The sequence below is a fragment of the Phyllopteryx taeniolatus genome, chromosome 15 (assembly GCF_024500385.1).
Source record: "Phyllopteryx taeniolatus isolate TA_2022b chromosome 15, UOR_Ptae_1.2, whole genome shotgun sequence".
NCBI classification, from domain to species: Eukaryota; Metazoa; Chordata; class Actinopteri; order Syngnathiformes; family Syngnathidae; genus Phyllopteryx; species Phyllopteryx taeniolatus.
The window spans coordinates 21,805,854-21,825,568 of NC_084516.1; the positions used below are offsets into that span (position 1 = coordinate 21,805,854).

Genomic DNA, 19,715 nt, shown 5'->3' on the forward strand with positions numbered 1-19,715 from the left:
GTACAAAGTACAAGACCTGTAGACAACAGAATGTTTATGCTTAAAAAGGGGACGAAAAGGCACACAGGGCTCTGACTGAAATTCAACTTCAAACCCCCCAAAATCTAATGATGGTACACGTTACTTTTGGGCATGACCAATTATTGCAGATCCTGGATCAGTAATTATGCATAACTGACCGTTATTAGCATCCCTTAGACATATAAAAAAAAAAAACGCTGAGGCAGTTTTTGTCCTTTTGTTCCACCCAAAATTTTGTAATGTGTCTCGACCACTTTTTCTGTATTTACATTTAGCAATGTTTCTATACACACACACACACACACACAGGGCTGAAATAAGTATTTAACACGTCACCATTTTTCTCACTAAATATATTTCCAAAGGTGCTATCGATATGAAATTTTCACTAGATGTTGGGAACAACCCAAATAATCCACACATACAAAGAAAGTCCAACAAATGAGATCAGAAATTAAGTTGTGTGTCATAATGTGAAATGACGCAGGGCAAAAGTATTGAACACATGAAGAAAGGGAGGTGCAAAAAGGCACCACCACCGAAAATCGATCAATAATCAAAAATATCAGCTGGTTCAGTCCTTATTGTTGGCATACAAAAAGGTGTCATTGCCAAGGTGTGAGTCAAGACACATCACATGATGGATGAGAGCCGAGAGCTGTCTCAAGACCGGAGCAAAGTAATTGTTGCAAAACATAACGATGGCACTGCTGACAGGCGCATATCGAAGCTTCTGAATGTTCCAGTGAGCACGTTTGGGGCCATAATGCGCGAGTGGAAAGTCAATCATACCACCGTGAATTTGCCTCGATCGGGTGCTCCTCGCAAGATTTCTGACACAGGAGTGCAAAGAATAATCAGAAGAGCCCAGGCACCGTTAACCTGCAGGGCGCCGGTGGAAATTCAGCTACTGTGGGTCGAAGACGATGATCAATCGGACAAAGGTTGAAATATTGTGTGTCCAGGAGAGCAGGTGGAAAGGCGGTAAGGCTAGAAGTTCAGAGGCAGGGTTGAAATTATTGGACCACGGTGTAGATGGGAAGAGAAATGGAGTCGGGGTTATTTTAAAGGAAGAGTTAGCTAAGACTGTCTTGGAGGTGAAAATAGTATCAGATCGAGTGATGAAGCTGAAACTTGAAATTGAGGGTGTTATGTACAACCCCAGTTCCAATGAAGTTGGGACGTTGTGTTAAAAACAGAATACAATGATTTGCAACTCATGTTCGACCTACATTTCATTGAATACACTACAAAGACAAGATATTTCATGTTCAAACTGTTAAACTTTATTGTTTGTAGCAAATAATCATGAACTTTGAATTTTATGGCTGCAAAACGTTCCCAAAAAGCTGGGACAGGGTCACGTTTACCGCTGTGTTACATCACCTTTTCGTTGAACAACATTCAATAAACGTTTGGGAACTGAGGACACTCATTGTTGAAGCTTTGTAAGTGGAATTCTTTCCATTCTTGCTTGATGTACAGCTTCAGCTGTTCAACAGTCCAGTTGTCATATTTTACGCTTCATAATGCGCCACACATTTTCAATGGGAGACCGGTCTGGACTGCAGGCAGGCCAGTCTAGTACCCGCACTCTTTTACTACGAAGCCACGCTGTTGTAACACGTGCAGAATGTGGTTTGGCATTGTCTTGCTGAAATAAGCAGGGGCGTCCATGAAAAAGACGTGGCTTGGATGGCAGCATATGTTTCTCCAAAACCAGTCTGTACCTTTCAGCATTAATGGTGTCATCACAGATGTGTAAGTTACCCATGCCATTGGCACTAACTCACCCCACCCATACCATCACAGATGCTGGCTTTTGAACTTTGTGTCCATAACAGTCGGATGGTTCTTTTCCTCTTTGGCCCGGAGGACACGACGTCCACAATTTCCAAAAACAACTGTGACCACGGGGTAAATGGATGGTAAAGACGCTTTAACAAGGGGAGGAGATCAAACTGACATGAATGGGTTTTCAGGGGGGGCCAGGGCAGTGAGGGGGATGGAGGAGAGACAGTTGGCTCACCAGGTCAGCAGGGGAGAAGGGTTAGAGGGCTGGGGTAGGAGCTGATCAGGTTGGAGAGATCTGTGGGGTTGATGTTTCTGAAGGAGATGGTCGTTGTTCTTTGACTTTGCGGAGTTGGGTATGAAAGTCGAAAAAGTGCTGCTTTGCGGTGTGAGATTGGGAAATCGATGACGGCGAGGTCAGCGGGAGTGATGTCAGCGCAGCGGATTAAGTCCAGCATGTGACCTTTGTTATATGCCGGGAGGTTGACTTGTACGCTACCGAGGCAGTCCAGGATTGATGTAAAGTCAACTGCCCCCCCCCACCCCAGTAGCATGGGGTCGACTGGAAAAAAAGGAAAAACCCAGCCGAGAAGCTTCATTTAATCGAGAAAAATCGATTACCCGTCGCCACGTCTCAGTGAGCGATCAAATATACACATTCTTCTCAGTGATCATACAGCCACATTCATGTCCATGTAAATTCGAATGTTTACGTACATCAGGAAAACCACAACAGCTCCCATTGTAAGCTGAAAGTAAAAGGAGGTTAACACAGCTAAAATGATGTTGCGCTTCCCCAAGGGCTTACGCCTCTCAAGGGGAGACATGCCTCGCCTTTCCAAACAGCTGCTCAAAACTACAGTTGAAAAAAATTCGTGTCAATGTGTATTCTTTTTTGAAATGTGATAAAATAGCCCATTTATGTTCTGCAGAAAATTACACAGTTGAAATGTTTCAAACAAATTCGTATTTGGCGAAACGGTACGTACAAATTCATCAAATTAGAGAGGAGTCCACTTTAAACAGAGGGTTTTCATTTGTTCCAGAAAGTGGCAGGCATAAGGACCAAGTAGGATCCCCAAGACTGTAGAAAAGTATCCAAAAAGTTGATAGTTTGTCAAGAGAATTTTGCAAAGGTGCATCATCGGGACAAAAAACGATTTTCCCCGATCCGACAGGAAACTCTGTCACTACCAGCCCCACCCCCAAGCTGAGGGAAAAATCTGTCACTGGCGCTCCCCCGACGACAACCAATACCGTGGGTGCTCTTTCTTTGGGCTCGAGCACCTGCCCTCTAAAATATCTTTCAACGTGCCCAAAAGCTCCCATCATGGAAATACCAGTGAAATTATTCTTAAATTGACAGAATTCTAGAAGCGAACAGTACAGTACACCGCAATAAGGAGAACGACACAGAACTTCCAGAAAGTTACCGAACTTACCCATAATTCAAATATATTAGTGTTTTCCAGTCCCGGCGAATGATACAAAGTAAGACAAATCACGACAGTATGTTCATTGGACAACACAGAGCTCCGTGCCAGACCGATTGTGAGTCTCTTCCGTTCCAACAGTGTCTGCGTCTCCGCGGGCGTCTGTTACTCGGTCTTGTTCGGAAGCGTAAAGCTCCGTATTCTGCCTCAGCTTGATCAGCAGCTCCTTGCCATCACTGGAGGGCAGGTTTCCCAGGAAGTATTGCGGCGTCAGCTCCACGAGCCTGCAACACACACGATAGCCACAACAGCACTTCCTGTTCTTGTTATTTTGTAGCTTTTAGTTTGACTCCTTTGCTTCGAGAAAAATGAAATGACAACTCAATTATTCGAAACAAACTTTGCTTTCGGGATTTTTCGCCTTCTTGGATTTCCTTTATTTCTTCTGATACTAAATGAGCTTTGAAGGTTTTCAATGTTCCATTTAACGTCATTAAATGAGCCATCAAACTGCATGGTTCAGCTGGTCCACAAAACACGATTCTGTTTCAAAATTGTTTTGAAAAAAAAAAAAAAAAAAAAAAGTCCTGACAAATAAATTGAATCTCCCCCCCACCCCAAAAAAATAAATAAATAAAAAATAATAATTTAAAAAATAATAATCGAACCATAAACATGTATTCATTCATTGAGTGTGAAGAATGTAATCTATACAAGAACATATATAAACAACTCTATCCATTATGCGGAAGTATAGGTGGCAGTAAATAGAAGGATGACAAGAACAAACATTCATATTTCAACATATGAATCATTATCATTCATAATCTGCAGGTGAATCTTTCTTGACCTAGTACCAGCATTACTATACTGTATTGAGCTCAGATGATGAGCTTTATTTATTGCAATCATTGTTTTATTAGTTGATAAGGAAAAAAAAAAAAAGCAATACATAACAAAAAACTGTCAATTGTAGACTGTACATAGCAGCAAGTATGCTCACCCAAAAAAAAGTTAGTTACAAAGTAGCAAATTACGTATTTGACTTACATCTGGGGGTGAACCTCGGATATGATGCGTATGCAGTTGTCACTGGAGATGGTGAAGTCGTGGTAGAGAACCCAGGTAGGGGGTGCGGGGCAGGGCTGACGACACAGGTAGGAAGAGAAGGGGTGGAGGTGAGCCACGTGGCGGTGAGTTAGCAGGAGGTAGTTACCAGAACCATCCACATCATGAGCCACCTGAGGAAGAACCACAATCCTGTTTCATTTACAGAAAATAAATGCGCTGTGTGTGTGTGTGTGTGCAGCTATACAGGTTGGCCAGACAGTGCGATAGAGACAGGGAAGGCAGTGCAGCAGGTCAGGGTGATTAAGGATAGAGATGGAAATATGTTGACTGGTGCCAGTAGTGTGCTGGATAGATGGAAAGAATACTTTGAGGAGTTGATGAAGGAGGAAAATGAGAGAGAAGGGAGAGTAGAAGAGGCAAGTGTGTAGTGGACCAGGAAGTCGCAATGACTAATAAGGAGGAAGTTAGAAAGAGAGGTGGCTGTGGAGTTTTTGACCAGCTTGCTCAACAGAATTCTAGCGGGTGAGAAGATGCCTGAGGAATGGAGGAAAAGTGTGCTGGTGCCCACTTTTAAGAACAAGGGTGATGTGCAGAGCTGTGGCAACTATGGAGGAATAAAGTTGATGAGCCACACAATGAAGTTATGGGAAAGAATAGTGGAGGCCAGACTCAGGACAGAAGGGAGTATTTGCGAGCAACAGTATGCCTAGAAAGAGTACCACAGATGCATTATTTGCCTTGAGGGTGTTGATGGACAAGTACAGAGAAGGTCAGAAGGAGCGACGTTGTGTCTTTGTAGATCGAGAGAAAGCGTATGACAGAGTACCCAGAGAGGAACTGTGGTACCGCATGCGGAAGTCTGGAGTGGCAGAGAAGTATGTTTAGAATAGTACAGGACACGTACGAGGGCAGCAGAGCAGCGGTGAGGTGTGACAGACGAATTGAAGGTGGAGCTGGGACTGCATCAGGGATCAGCCCTGAGCCCCTTCTTGTTTGCAGTGGTGATGGATAGGCTGACAGATGAGGTTAGACTGGAATCCCCGTGGACCATAATCTTCATCATCGTCATGAGCATTTAGTGGTATTGCCTTTATACTGTATGACTCGGGTCACACGTTTTCACAAGGTTCTCACACTAGTTGGCAGGAACTTTGGCCCATTCCCGAGGATTCACTGTAACTTCCTCTCATCGCCGAGATGCAACGCTGCAATGTCATTTGGGGGCATGCAAACCCCCATCCCACTATTTTACGATAGAGTGGATGGATTATGAAGAGTACTATTTATTCTTGACAGAACTGAAGGTTTAGGTTCAAATGTCACAACGAATCAATCAACTGTGAGCTTACTTTAAGGAAGAGGCCCGAGATGAGAGCCCTCTTGATATCCGTGCAATTGTCTTGGCATCCAAAAGCAGGGTGTGACACTGGAAGTTCAATTCGCCGCATGACGTCCAGCAGCTCGGCCCGGATCACCACAGCCAGACGCAAGGCCGCGTGGTTCAGAAAGTGTGTCATGCACCATGCCTCATCCTGATTATCTGCAATTAGCACATAGGTCAAACACACACCAAATACAAGTAATGCATTCATTTGATGGCTAAGCTTAAGGGCCTCGCCGCTAAGTATATTACTTCAGACTTCTGTCTCCACATCTTGATAAGATTAAATTACATTCCACAATCCCTCTGCAACAAACTCTATTCACTATTTACTCTGACAGACTTAGTGAGAACTTACGTTCCATGTAGGCATTGTAAATGTTAATGAGAGACATGTGATCGCCTTCATTGTGCATTAGAGGGCGCCAGTGAGCAACAGCAGTCTCCTCTCTGATAGGTTCTGGCCTCAGGAAGCAGGAAGGAGCTGACAGAAGACAAAAGATCAGACCATTAACTTGCAAAAGTAGCTCATTTGTATTGTTTTTAACCTTTAAAGTATGTTTTTTTTTTTTCATTTGTTAACTTGAACTTTTGCTCTATACCCGTCAACATGGCAGCTACTGTGAGCAGTTCATCAACACAGTCATACTCGCAGGCTGCGATCAGGGCTTTCGCCAAATGTGGCTCCAGCGGCAGTTCTGACATGATGATGCCCACTTCTGACAGGTTACCGTCATCATCCAGCGCTGCAAGGTAGTCCAAATCCTCCAAGGCTTGCATTAAAGCCTCTGGGGCTGGGAGAGAGTGAGAGAAATATAGACAGAGCAAGATATGGGACGACAAAAGATTTTAATGAATGAAAACAAAAATAAAGTAACTGCTTTGTTGTGGTGTGAAATAGTAGAGTCACGTCGTTAGCACTTAGCACAGTACATACTGCTAATGTTCCATGCACACCCATAATATTCATTCATTCATCTTCCGTTCCGCTTATCCTCACGCGGGTCACGGGCGTGCTGGAGCCTATCCCAGCAATCTTCGGGCGAGAGGCGGGGTACACCTTGAACTGGTCGCCAGCCAATCGCAGGCCACATAGAAACAAACAACCATTCACACCTACGGGCAATTTAGAGTCCTCAATCAATCTACCGTGCATGTTTTCGGGATGTGGGCGGAAACCGGAGTGCCCGGAGAAAAGCCACGCAGGCACGGGGAGAACATGCAAACTCCACACGGGCGGGGCCGGGATTTGAACCCCGGTCCTCAGAACTGTGCAGTCGTCCAGCGTGCCGCTAAACCCATAATAATTGGAGATATATCAAATTATGAAGCAAAGATCTTTTTAAAATGTAAAGTATTAATTAGTGATGGACCGAAATTTCGGCCGCCTAAATATTTCAGCCAAAAAAATAGCCCGAAAGTGCATTTTTGGTTTCAGACCAAAATAGTTTTTTTTCACCCAAATAAAACTACTGAAATAAAAATGTCACATGTTGAACTCTGAGGGTCGGCATACGCGAGTGTGTACACCCTAGAGGAAAGGATCATTTACTTTTAACAAGCAACGCCCTGAAGAGCATTGCTTTTTTTAATGTTTTTTTTATCCTGTTCGGCTGTCAGGTCAAGCAGAATGGGGGATTTGTATCCCTTATATGGCGGAACAGTTTTACTGTGTCACAGTGGAGCCAGATGAGGTGGCTGAGGCATCTGATTCGGACGCCTCCCCGGTGAGGTGTTCCGGCCACGTCCCACCGGGAGGAGACCCAGGGGACGACCCAGGACACGCCGGAGAGGCTACATCTCTTGGCTGGCCCGGGAACGCCTCGGGCGGGATCCCCTGGGAAGAGGAAAGTCTGGGCGTGCCTGCTAAAGCTATTGCCCCCGCGACCTGACCCCAGATAAGCGGTAGAAAATGGATGGATGGATGAATTAGAAATCAACCATAAATGTGAAATAACATATGTATTGTAACGATAACAATTTTTCTAAGATGATATGTTTTCCCCAAAACTATCACGACAAACGATCATGTTGTTTTTTAATGTCTTTGAAATCATGAAAAATAAGGCCCGCCCTTATTATTTTATTATTATATTTGATTTCTTGCTAGCTGAATAACGTGTGCCACTGACGTTTTGCTTCATAAACGGTTAACGTTCCCGTGTTTGTGTTAACTGGAGACGAACACACACGAGAACTCGGAGAGGCAACGATGTTTCAAATGACTTTGCCGCGGTGGAGCGAGCTGTTGAGCTCCTTAACTCGCTCGCATTCATAAATATGATTTGAAAATGAACCAAGTGTTTTTGTACCTGGTCTGTCGAGGAATTTGCATCGACCCATGTCGGCAATGTCCAGTCTCTTGAGTAACAAGACTAAGTGGCTGAGGTTTTCCTCCAACACCCCAGGACAATGAGCTTCCCCCATACCATCATCATACAGGGACTGCGGATACAGACGGAAGCACAGCCCTACAGGGAGACAAAACATGTCTTCCAACGTTAACGCGGTAGCGTAATTAGTCAAATCCGATTTTTTTTGCAAAGACAGTTAATCAATGGAAATGTATTGTGCAGCTGTAACCTTTGACCTACCAGGAAGTTTGCTATTCACTCTTTGAGCTCGCATGTCCGCCTGTGTTTTGCTGATTGTCTTCAGGATCTGTGAGTTTGCTCTTATCTGAGGATTGTAAACCTAAGGAGTAAAATTAAGACAAAAATGGACTAAGCAGGGATTTGTGCTAGTTAGTTATTTGCAACAAAATCTTGCCATCAGACTTATTTGTTTTACAGTGATTACTGAAAATGAGTTCTCCAGACTGCACTTGTTGACTTGGGTCTCAATTGCTTAAATCAATATTGCAACTGGCAGGAAGTTCAGTACACATCTGTTATGGCATCTTTATGTCAGAAACGTACACAAATAGCCCCTGCGTCTTGCGATTGGTGGAGGTGGACTTGAAAGTAACAAAAGTACGTGTGCTCAAGTGGGCAGTGCCTTAGTGATGTATTGTTATCAGTCTGCAATGACCCCAAACTTACAGTTTTAAGTTGTAGGCCTGTGTCTATGACATAGCGAATGGCCGGTAGGGAGAAAGAAGCCTCTGCCAGGCAGTGAGTGAGGATCACTTTCCTCTGGATCCCTGGATCTCCGGCGTCCTTTCCCTCTGACCCATCGTTCTCCCTGTGAGGAGACACCTCAGTGTTGTACACTCGTTGAGTCAGCCCACCCAGTCCAGTGTGGAGGGGCAGGATCTTGAGTGAGCCAAGTTGAGCACTGAGGGCTACACGCTCTACCTCGAGCCGTGTAGCACACTCCTCGATTTCCTACACACAAGAAAACATGGAACAAAAAGAATATTAGTCTGTTCTCTTCAACATCCATTCCAGACTAACTGGGAAGCAAAACCACTAAGGTGAGAGTGTAACGGTGACGTACAGGAATGGGAAGTTATGATGCATGGAAGTTTGGTTGTCTTTAAAAATGACAATATTGTGTGCAACAATGCATTAAATATGGTGCAACACACTCATTAGCATCCCCAATGCTTGTGAGGGAATACATCGATTTACAAAGCTGCACTGTGAAGAGAAACCAGCATATGACACACTGTTGTTCTGATCCTGGTCTCAAAGGATTTTCAAAGTCTGTGTATAACATATTCTTCCCTTGCTTAGCGAAAAGAAGAAATCACACAATAGATTTTGTATAAGAATGAATATTTTTTTCTATTGAAGTACTGTTGCCGCAATACAAATGTGCATGCTTTGACTTCATGATTCTCAAAGTGTCAAGCATAAAAAGTAAAGCTCGCACCTGTGCACTAGCAAGAAACACCATGATATCTCCCTCTTCTCCTCTTCGGTGAAGATCGAGAACCATGTGACAGGCAGTAACCACAGGCTCCTTCCCAGGTAAAAGCTCCTGGTACAGAGTCTCCATTCTTTTCAGGTTTTTAGAGTTCCTCTCCTCTTCTACCGCGCTTTCCTTTTCTTGTCCATCTGTAGGCGCCTCAGAGAAGAGGCCGTCCATGTAGAGGTGAGGGACAGAGGGGCCCAAGAAGGAGGCGAGCCGAGGAGCGAGACTTGCGTGAGTCAGAAGAACCACACGGAAGTTATCTGGCCTCTGGCGGCAGACGTCACACAGCAGGCCGAGCAGCACATCCGTTGCTACAGTGCGCTCCTGGAGCTCGTCCACAACCACGATTCCATATTTATGCAGCAAGGGGTCTGACATCATTTCCTCAAGCAGGAGAGTGTCACTGACAAACCTTAGGAGAGAAACAAAGGTCAACTTCGACACAAAGACTTTTGTCGTGTCTCTTAGAATAACATAATAAATCTTACTAATTACAATACAAATTCTTGGCTTTCTCATGCTGAAACAAACAGGGACGTCCCTGAAAAAGATGTTGCTTGGATGGCAGCATATGTTGTTCTAAAACCTGTACAGTGGAACCTGGATAGAATGGACTAATGGAGGCGGGGGGGGGGGGTCGTCCGATATAGCCGATTGTTCATTACATTGAAGTGCATTTTTTTTAGGCCATATGCACCCATATTACTGTACAGTGCAACATTGTTTTGTAGGTTTTTTTTTTGGGGGGGGGGGGGGGGCCTAAAACACAGAGTACAGTACCACGTTATTGTAAATAAATAGTTTAAAAAGCTTGGAAATATTATTACTTATTTAACTATTTATACACTAATCGTGCACTCACTGTTCTGTTGTAGTCTCGCCACCCTGCACTACTTGCATATCTGTTGTTGAACAATATTCGTCATTCGTCATTGGTGCTTGAGAAGTATCTGCACCATTTGCACAATTTACATTGTTCCAGATTATCCCACTACTAGTCACTTTAAACTGCAAACATTTCTTGAAGAATCTGCACAATTTGCACAATGGTCACTGCACCAGACTATTGTTCTAGTAGTCATTTCAAACTGCTCTAATTTGCACAATTGTCAAAAAAATAAAACAAATAAATTGTACCGGCATTACCACATTACTGGTAACCTTTTATTGCTCAGTAACTGTGTTTGTATGTTTTTATGTCTCAAAAGTATTCTCTGTCAATTGACTGTTTGTTGTCGTACTGGAGCAGCTCCAATTACCGGGGACACATTTCTTGTGTTTTTGACATACTTGGCAAATTAAGATGATTCTGATTCTAACAGACTTTGTCAACAGCAGTTTAGGCAACAAATGGAAACTATTTTTGGACACATTGCTCAGTCCTGATGGTCCGGTCTATCCGACATCAGTTATATCAGGGTCCGTTTTTATCGAGGTTCCACTCTATGTACCTTTCAGCATGCATTAATGGTGCCTTCACAGATGTGCAAATCACCCATGTGATGGGCGCTAACACACCCTCATGTTATCACAGATGCTGGCTTTTGAACTTTGCACTGATAACAATCCAGATGGTCATGTTCCTCTTTGGCCCAGAGGTCACAATTTTCCCAAAACAATTTGAAATATGTACTCGTCAGACCACAGCACAACTTTCCACTTTACGTCGGTCCACTTCAGAAGAGCTCGGCCCAGATGCGCAAGGCGGCGTCTGTGGGTGCTGTTGACATATGGCTTTTGCTTGCCATGGTAGAGTTGTAACTTGCATTTGTAGATGTCGCAATGCACCGAGTTAACGGAGAATGGTTTTCTGAAGTTTTCCTGAGCCCAAGGCAATGTCCTTGACACAATGTTTTCTTTATGCAGTGCCGCCTGACAGGATCGAAGGTCACAGGCAATTCATGTTGGTTTTCGGCCTTGCTGCTTACATCCAGAGATTTCTCCAGATTGTCTCAATCTTTTGATGATACTATAGACCGTAGATGATGAAATCCCTAAATTTCTTTCGGCTCCACGTTGAGAAACGTATGACACTCCTGATTCCAACTAAACTGTTCACTTGTGGATTGTTCCAAACAGGTGTTCATTGCGCATTCCTCAACCTTCCCAGTCTTTTGTTGCAGGGATCAAATTTTAAAAATGAGATTTGAAAGGAAAACAAAAAAACAATTAACGTTCATCAGTTTGAACATGATCTTGTCTTTTAGTCGTTTATTCAGTTGACGTTAATTTGAGAAGGATTTGCAAACCATTGTATTCTGTTTACACACTTAGGCGATGAAGTGATACAGCAGAGGCTAACAACCCAAAATGAACATTTCATTTTTGACATACAGTAGGTTGAGAGTGCAGTGAAGGCAACATAGGTAACAAATTACATTGCTGTAACATATTTACAGCCACCTTAGGCTGCAAAGTGCAGGGAACAAAGAACGCTCAAGGTGTGGCAGGAAGTAAAACATGGATCATGTGACATAATGCAAAACTGCTGAAATCCAATAATGTGACCTCGTTTGACACCGGGATAACCATTACACAGGACATAGAGTAGATGTGGGGAAAAAAATGAAAAGGAATGTGCCAATCAAGGCAAATAAGGAGACATGAGGTCTACTAGCAGGTAGTCGTGAAGCTACAATCGGTTTTCATGCTTCATGTGCGACTGTTAACGGACATGCCATGTCTACTAGAAGCTTGCAGTGTGCAAATGCTAATGTTAACAATCTAATAAGAATACATTTTTACATAGGAATAAAATATTCAAACATTATCAATGAAAGAGTCAGTAATCTATTGATTTGCACAGAAAAGAGCAATGGTCTTCTGCCCAGGACCTGACAGGTGAGCAAGGGAATTACCGTTCTCCTGCGTAATATGTAATGATTTAAAAAAAAAAAAAAAACATACCACTGCTGCAGAATGAAAAAACATCTCCATATTACAACAATGACGATGTTTTGTATAAAAGCTCACAACATCAATGATGATACCCTTTAATGGCAAGTAACAGTAGGAGGAAATAGTAGGTCAACCCTTTGGAAACGTCTACATGAATTGGTCATAAAACATGGTCTGATCTTCATCCTAATCACAAGAAGAAACAGTCTGCTTAAACTAATACCACACAAACAAATATTTGTTTCATATTTCTATTGAAAATAACGTAAACAGTCACAGGACAGGGAGGAAAAAGTAAGTGAACCTCTAAACTACAGATTCTCGAAAAGCTAATCAGAGTCAGGTGTGAGCCAACCTAGAGACCAATCAATGATGCAAGATTGGAGGTGTGGCTTATAGGGCCAATATTTTGGCTATTTAGAACTCCATAGAGTGACTCTCTCACATGGACCTAGTAGAATAGTCTCGATTTCATTTTAACGAATATCCGACCTCCACATGAACACAAAGACCGATCTAGTTCTTTGGACAAGACCCCCCATGTTACTGGATGTCTGTGTCAAGTTATATTGACACTTAACCAGATAAGGCTCGGTCTTTCCCCGTCGTAAAACCTAAGAAGGACAAGGACTTCACTGTGGAGACATGCAAGATGATCCAGAAGGTCTGCAAAGGTCTCCTCATGACCCCCACAATGTGACTGGGGGGAAGGAATTGATTGATGACTGTTAAACAATGGAACATGCTCACCCCCGCTCGTGGTGATCAAAGAGGGGGCCAGTTGGACTCCTCGCGATTGTGTACCATAACATTGAAGAAATCCCACATTTGCACAAAACAAAACAAACCTGCATGAATATTCTAAATGTATATCTTGATTTGTGTGTCATCAATGTGTTGATTCTACAGGTCTGACTATGTGACTACTCGAGAAGAAATGTACCACTCGGTTTGAAGCCAAACCAGTACGAAATGATGATGTATTGATTAATAAGTAGTTGTTTTGCCGGAACTAAAGTTGGAACAATCCTTTTGGATGCTTGACCTCTGCGTGAGACGGTTTCAAAGTTTGGAACGGACTCACTCGAGTTCAGCTGCCCCCTGCTCCAGTGTGCACCACTAACATGTGTATGTGTTCACTGTGATGGGTTCAATGCAGAGAACAAGTTTCGCATGCATGCATGCATGCATGTTCGTGACAATAAAAGGGGATTCTTCTTCTTCTTTAATTCTGCCAGGGTATGTAAACTTATGAGCACAACTGTACATATTATGCAGTCATACGTACCCCATCATACTGGAATCAAAGGTATGGGCGTTTTTTCTTCCTCAGGGCCTGGACAGCTTGGTATCATCAATGGAAAATTGTTTAACCCTTTATCAAGATATAGTATGCTCGGTTGCAGGTGTACATCACTTGATCACAACGTGGGGCACAAATGCACGAAAGAAGACGTTTATCGGAAAGGTTTCGTTCAGGTTATTGCTGCCAAATAAGGATGATTAGGTTATGAAATGAAGGGTTCACTTTCTCCTCCCTGTCCTGTGAATTTTTACACGATGCTTTCTAAAAATATGAAAACACAATTGTTGGTGTCGTATTAGTTTAAGCAGACTATGTGTATTGTTGTGATTCAGATGAAGATGAGACTATATTTTCTATATATGCTCTCACTGTAGCTGGAAAAGCACTTAAGCAAGTCATATCAGAATCAGCATCCTGGTGAATCCAAATCCCTGGTGTGTTTCTTGGACATACTTGGCAAATTAAAGAGGATTCTGATATAGTGACACAATAATACATATGTACAGTATGTTATTAGCCTTTGTCACGTGTCCTGACCTGAGCAAAGTCTCGGGTGTACAGCTGTCGTCATGAGCCACCCCGTAGCCCACCTCCAGACCCAAGCTGAGGTCCATCTCATCGGCCACACGAAGGGCCAGACTGACGGCTGCCGCTGAATAAGGCTGGGAACAACACACCAGGCCCTGAGAAAATTCATAGGACAAAGCATACGCCACACACCACTGTGGCACCTAGAGGAGAAGAAGAAGACAGAGAAAGGTCGTCAAGAAGAGGAAGTAGTAATACAAGATTTGATATACTCGACAGGAGAAAACACATCCATGCGTCCATTTTCCGTACCGCTTAGCCTCACAAGGGTCGCGGGCAAACTGGAGCCTATCCCAGCTATCTCTGGGAGAGATGCAGGATACACACTCAACTGGTCGCCAGCCAATCGCAGGGCACATATAGACAAACAATCATTCGCACACACTTTTGGGGGCGCCTCGGTGGGGGCACTCAGCCCCCGCAGGGCAGGCGTAGCAATTACAGGTCACTTCTGAAGGTTATTGTGCATGCCAGACCGTGTCAATTCACTTGCGTGTGTCCGCAGATACTCACCTCCGGGACTTATTTGTTTGGTATGGGGCCACTCATTCACTGCGATAAATAACTCATAACTGTGTGAACCTTCCTGGGTATCCCCTCACTTGCACTCTATTTCTAAAAATGTTTAGAAATATATTTATAGCCACTCCCACCAAACTTCAGTTGTACAGCTGGGTCCACTACACTACCTCTGTCCATGCTTTCGCCCTGTCCTATCCTCCCTACACATGGTGTAGCACTCTCGAATCTAATGCGTCTTATAATGACACAAACAACAGTCAGTGACATCACTGCCAACCTCCACAGGGCAGGGGTGAAGGTATCACAATCCAACTGTTCGAGGGATACTTCGAGAGAAGAAATATCCAGGCCATACCACAAGATGCAAACCACTCATCAGCAAAAAGAATCGGAAGGCCAGATTGGATTTTGCAAACAACGTTTTTGGAACAAAGTTTTATGGACTGATGAGAGCAATATGAACCTCTACCAAAGTGATGGAAAGGCCAAAGTATGGCGTAAGAAAGGATCTGCTTATGATGCAAAACACACAAGCTCATCTGTGAAGCATGGTGGAAGTAATGGCTGCTCCTGGAACGGGCTCACTCGTCTTTATGGATGATGGAACTCATAATGGTAGCAGCAGTATTAATTCTGACGTCTACAAAACTATTTTGTCTGGCAATTTACAGAAAAATGCATCCAAACTAAACTAAACTACATATCTTCCATGTAGTGTGACCTAGCAACAACAACTCTCTGACAGCATACCTTGACGTCGACCAATAGGATTGCGTATTGTGACCAGCGCATCGCCTCCCGTGCTTGCCGTTGTCAACATTTATTCACACGCACAAACCCAGTGTTTACCGAAGCTTGAGAGCATGAGAACGCCGGCATGTTTACGTACAACCATTAGTGCTAGGAGTTGCTTGCTAGTCAACATAAAAAAAAATTGTTTGCTTGTGAGCCGTATCGTATTAAAAGTACGCAAACATACATCAAGCAATCCTTAAATGAACGTCCTCTCCCAAGCACCGGTTATGACCACCACAGATTTGACCTCATTTTGTGCCCCCCCCCCCCACTTCCAGATGAAATACATTGGCGTGGCGCATAGTTGTTGTCATCGCCATGGTAACGAGTACATCCGGTCATGTTGACTCGTGACACGTTTTCTGGTTGCACCTCTCTGACAGCGTTTGATTTGACAAGATAAAGCCCAGTGATCGTAAAAGACGGGATGCGGTGGTATCGGAATAGATGCCGTGTAGCGTTGCCACTGTCTGCCCGAGATACGGCAAGATTGGATGGCAATAGTCTGACATAGTGCAATCGTGAAAGACCAAATTTGTCTTGTAGTCTGATCCAGGCTTAAAACGACAAACCTAATGGTCGCCCAATCAGCCTACTCTCCACAGTTGTTATTAAGCGTAGGAGAGGCAATGTTTCCGTCTGCAAGAACTTGGGCTGCAGATTAGAAGGTTGTTTCAAGTCCAGTGGAAGATGAAAATAGAGGTTCTGGAGAGAGGCCAGCAAACTTCATGAACAAGGTACTGAATGCCTCCCCCCCCCCCCAATTTTTTTATTCATTTACCTGGGTGCTTTTCCCTACTCCACTGGGTGCACTGAGCAGCACCATACTGTGACTCTCCAGGTGCTCTAGTAGATTCTGCCTGTGTCTCCATATGGGAAGCTGTTGCCTCTCTTCCAGTAGCGTGTAGTAGCGAGAAGAAAACGGCAGACTATCGTATGGGTTCACTTCCAGGTCTCGAAAACCATCCTCGTCCTGGCCTCCTCCTCCTCCTCCTCCTCCTTCGACTCCGTCCTCGTCTAACTCCCCAGATAAAAGTGAAGACATGGACAGAGAATCCAGTGTCTTTGAGAGTCCAGACTCGGGACATGGCTTCACTGGTGGTGATGACATCAGCAGCACGTGGGAATGAGGACTATTGAGAGGGAGAGGCTGGTTGATAGAGGGAGTTTACCTGCAGAGAGGTTAAGGAAAAGAAACAATCAATGACAAATGCACAGGAATAGAGTTGCAACTAACAGCGGCACAGTGAGCCCGCCCGCCCGCAACCCTAGTGACGATAAGCAGTATGGAAAATGGATGGACATTTGAACAGTATTCCTCGATTAGTTTCGTTTAGGTACTGAGCGCTCGGCCAGGCAAGATCAATTTTGACTGTTTTTGTACCTTTTAACGCAAGTTCATTCCCACTGTTTATGAAAGAGAAGCATCACACTTTTTGGGAAAGTCTGTGACTAAACTGTCAAATCTGATAAAGGTTATTTAAATGCTGAGCCGCAGCAAAAGAGGATATGATTTGAATTTATAAAAACAAGCATATTGTAACCCTCTGAAAACTAATTTTGATACAACATGCACCTCTACAAACAAATACATTAACAGTCTGCATTTTCTTTCCGGGGTAAACCGGCCCCTATACTGAGGACTACAACATCTTAAAAAAAATGGACCTTGGACTTTTTTTTGTTTTTTAGTTTTGGCGGCACAGTAGTCCAGTCTCTGGAAAATGTAACACATTGTTGTTCTTAGGACTCCAAAGTGCAACTCACAGATAAAATGTAAAACCACTTGCACGACAAACAGAATATTACACCAGATCATTTTTTTTTCCTGTTACATATTCATTTATATTGCATGACATATAGAGATTTTTTTTTTTTTTTCCCTTTGGCGATGAATTTTTGTTTTTGTGTTTGTTTTGTAGTTCTGCAAGGATCCATCGAGCTTGCCTTTGAAAAAAAAATAAGTTACCTGAGACCGCCACCTCCTGCTGTTTTCAACAACTGTTACAGGAGCGAGTCTCTCTGATCCGTCAATTGGGAGTATTGATATTGATTTGTCCTGCATTCACCATCGGACTGAGATAAAAAGAATACATTTGTCTAGCTATGCAAACAATTACCCTTTGCTCTAAAATGCATGCTTACGATGAGTTAAAAGGAAGAAAAAAATCAATCAAAAAAATCTGATGAATATCATGTGTACACACATTTTTGCTCTCAAGCAAGGGAGCAGAAATTTATTTTTTTCCCTTCAAATAATCACTGAAAAAAAAAAAAAAGGAGACTGGATTGTGTTGGATTTTATTTTATATATATATATATATATTCTAAACGGCTCTTTTATGATGAAATGAGGATTTCTCAGATGGTGGATTTCAGGGCATTGACAACAGCAACAACAATTACACAATGAATTACTTTTGTTTTATTTTTTTTATTTAAAAAATATATATACCAACGTTTGCTGTGGTTAGGCGTGTCATAAAAACAAACCAGCAAACTCGTTAACTGAGCAGAAATATTTTTGAAAAAGATTTTTTTTTTCACTACTTCTTTACCTAAACTCGTTTGCGGCTTCGTCACTCTGCGTTACTTGAATAACTGGCGAGGCTACATTCAAATGTTGCTAGCAGTTTCAGGAAGGCATCGTATTGCCCTGGAAGGAACGCGGGAGGAGGGATTAGGTGGGCTGAGATGACGTTTCAACCAAGTACGACGTGGTTCTACACTTTTCCAGCTGGTTTCAAATGTACACCGCATGTCGACGCAGTTTATTTCCATTCGAAACAGCAGACACGCACCACCGGTCGTTGGAGAACCATTTAAATAGTCCACCTCTAACCCCTTGTCCTAAAAACTAATGGCCGACCAAAACAACGAGTGTCACAGAGAAGAGCCTTTCACAGGAACGCCACAATGAGCCGGTTTAAGTCAAATCATGTCTGACCTGTTCCAACATTTCGCATGAAGTGACGAAACCGAGCCGAAAGTGTTCGTGCGCGGCCCGATGCCGTTCACTCCTCTCCGGCGAAGCGCCTCGTCACCGGCGAGAAGCAGGGAGATCAAAACTGCGGAAGGTGGACAAAGGCCAACACTTCTGCTCACAGTCACTTCCGATTAATCGTCAACCTGCCAGCCCGAGAGGAGAGGACGTGGTGACGGGCCGCTCGAGCGGGCGCCATGTTTGCTGTCGGGCTGTCAAATCGGGCGTTGCGTTCACTGGCCCTCAGAAAACGCATCATCTTCCACCCCGTCTCAACACCACGATTGGTTCGAGACCTTGCTCTGGTTGTGGTTGACATTTTGAATTCAAAAACATCCCATTCATTGCGTGTCAACTGTGCTCTTGGATGTTGTTCCCACTCAAATGATGAAACTCGGAATGTATTTGGATAGAAGACCAACATGGAAATATTCGGTAACTCGGTGTAAGTATGATCACACGACCGGGAGCGCGCATTTATACTGGCGCGCGCTTGCATCCAATTACATTCGTCAAAGTTTAATGGCAAGTGGGTTTCTTCCACGTTGAATTTGTCTGCCACTGTTTCCTTACTCTGCAATGTGCAGAGCGATGCATTCAAAGCCCCTCAGAATTAAGAGCGCTAAGAGCAACAGAACACTTCTCACAACCCCCCCAACAGCAACACGCAATAAACACATATAACAGTTCGTTCCCATATTAAAGGGTCATAAGAAAATTAAACTCCATTAATGATTTCATGTTCAACTAAAACGTTAAAACAGTGACAGCCTTATTTGTTGTGGAGAAATTTGAATCCATCTAAGGCCGGAGCTTGATGTTATAGAAATTACAAATTTGTGTATTATGTTTTTCCGCTTACAGACATCTACACAATAACACAATTTTATTTTTGTAGATAATTCTCAAAATCCTAGATACAATTAAAATGCAGAGCCAATGCACCTAAAGTACCTCATTGCTAGAGACAACAAACTATCCATCCATCCATCCATTTTCTACCGCTAGGTCAGGTCGCGGGGGCAGTAGCTTTAGCATGGACGCCCAGACTTCCCTCTCCGCAGCCAC

The 19,715-nt window shown here is 43.5% G+C and overlaps 1 protein-coding gene across 3 annotated transcripts; it reads right to left on the minus strand.

Moving 5' to 3' along the window:
- Nucleotides 1-2,396: 2,396 nt before the first annotated feature.
- On the minus strand, nucleotides 2,397-18,934 carry dqx1 (DEAQ box RNA-dependent ATPase 1). 3 transcript variants are annotated; one of them, XM_061799360.1, is made up of 12 exons: nucleotides 18,612-18,934; nucleotides 16,446-16,836; nucleotides 14,297-14,490; nucleotides 9,514-9,967; nucleotides 8,739-9,023; nucleotides 8,292-8,391; nucleotides 8,010-8,168; nucleotides 6,300-6,491; nucleotides 6,056-6,181; nucleotides 5,666-5,856; nucleotides 4,296-4,390; nucleotides 2,397-3,529 (listed from the first exon to the last, which is right to left on the minus strand). In XM_061799360.1, exons 2-12 carry the CDS (start codon nucleotides 16,773-16,775, stop codon nucleotides 3,328-3,330), a joined length of 2,328 nt encoding a protein of 775 aa, XP_061655344.1. In that variant the 5' UTR covers nucleotides 16,776-16,836; nucleotides 18,612-18,934; the 3' UTR covers nucleotides 2,397-3,327. The 3 variants fall into 3 exon arrangements, 2 of the variants coding, with proteins under 2 accessions (XP_061655344.1, XP_061655343.1); XM_061799359.1 differs by having other exon boundaries at nucleotides 4,296-4,486; nucleotides 18,612-18,927; XR_009792066.1 differs by lacking the exon at nucleotides 2,397-3,529 and adding an exon at nucleotides 5,221-5,559 and having other exon boundaries at nucleotides 4,346-4,486.
- Nucleotides 18,935-19,715: the final 781 nt, after the last annotated feature.

Bases quoted from the DNA above. Each gene is read 5' to 3' on its own strand.
- dqx1 (XM_061799359.1), bottom strand. From the start codon at position 16,775: ATGTCATCACCACCAGTGAAGCCATGTCCCGAGTCTGGACTCTCAAAG. The intron at 9,968-14,296 runs GTCAGGACACGT...TTCTCTCCTAAG, and splicing joins ACACCCGAGACTTTGCTCAG to GTTTGTCAGTGACACTCTCC. The intron at 9,024-9,513 runs GTGCGAGCTTTA...TCTTGTGTGTAG, and splicing joins TGTTTCTTGCTAGTGCACAG to GAAATCGAGGAGTGTGCTAC.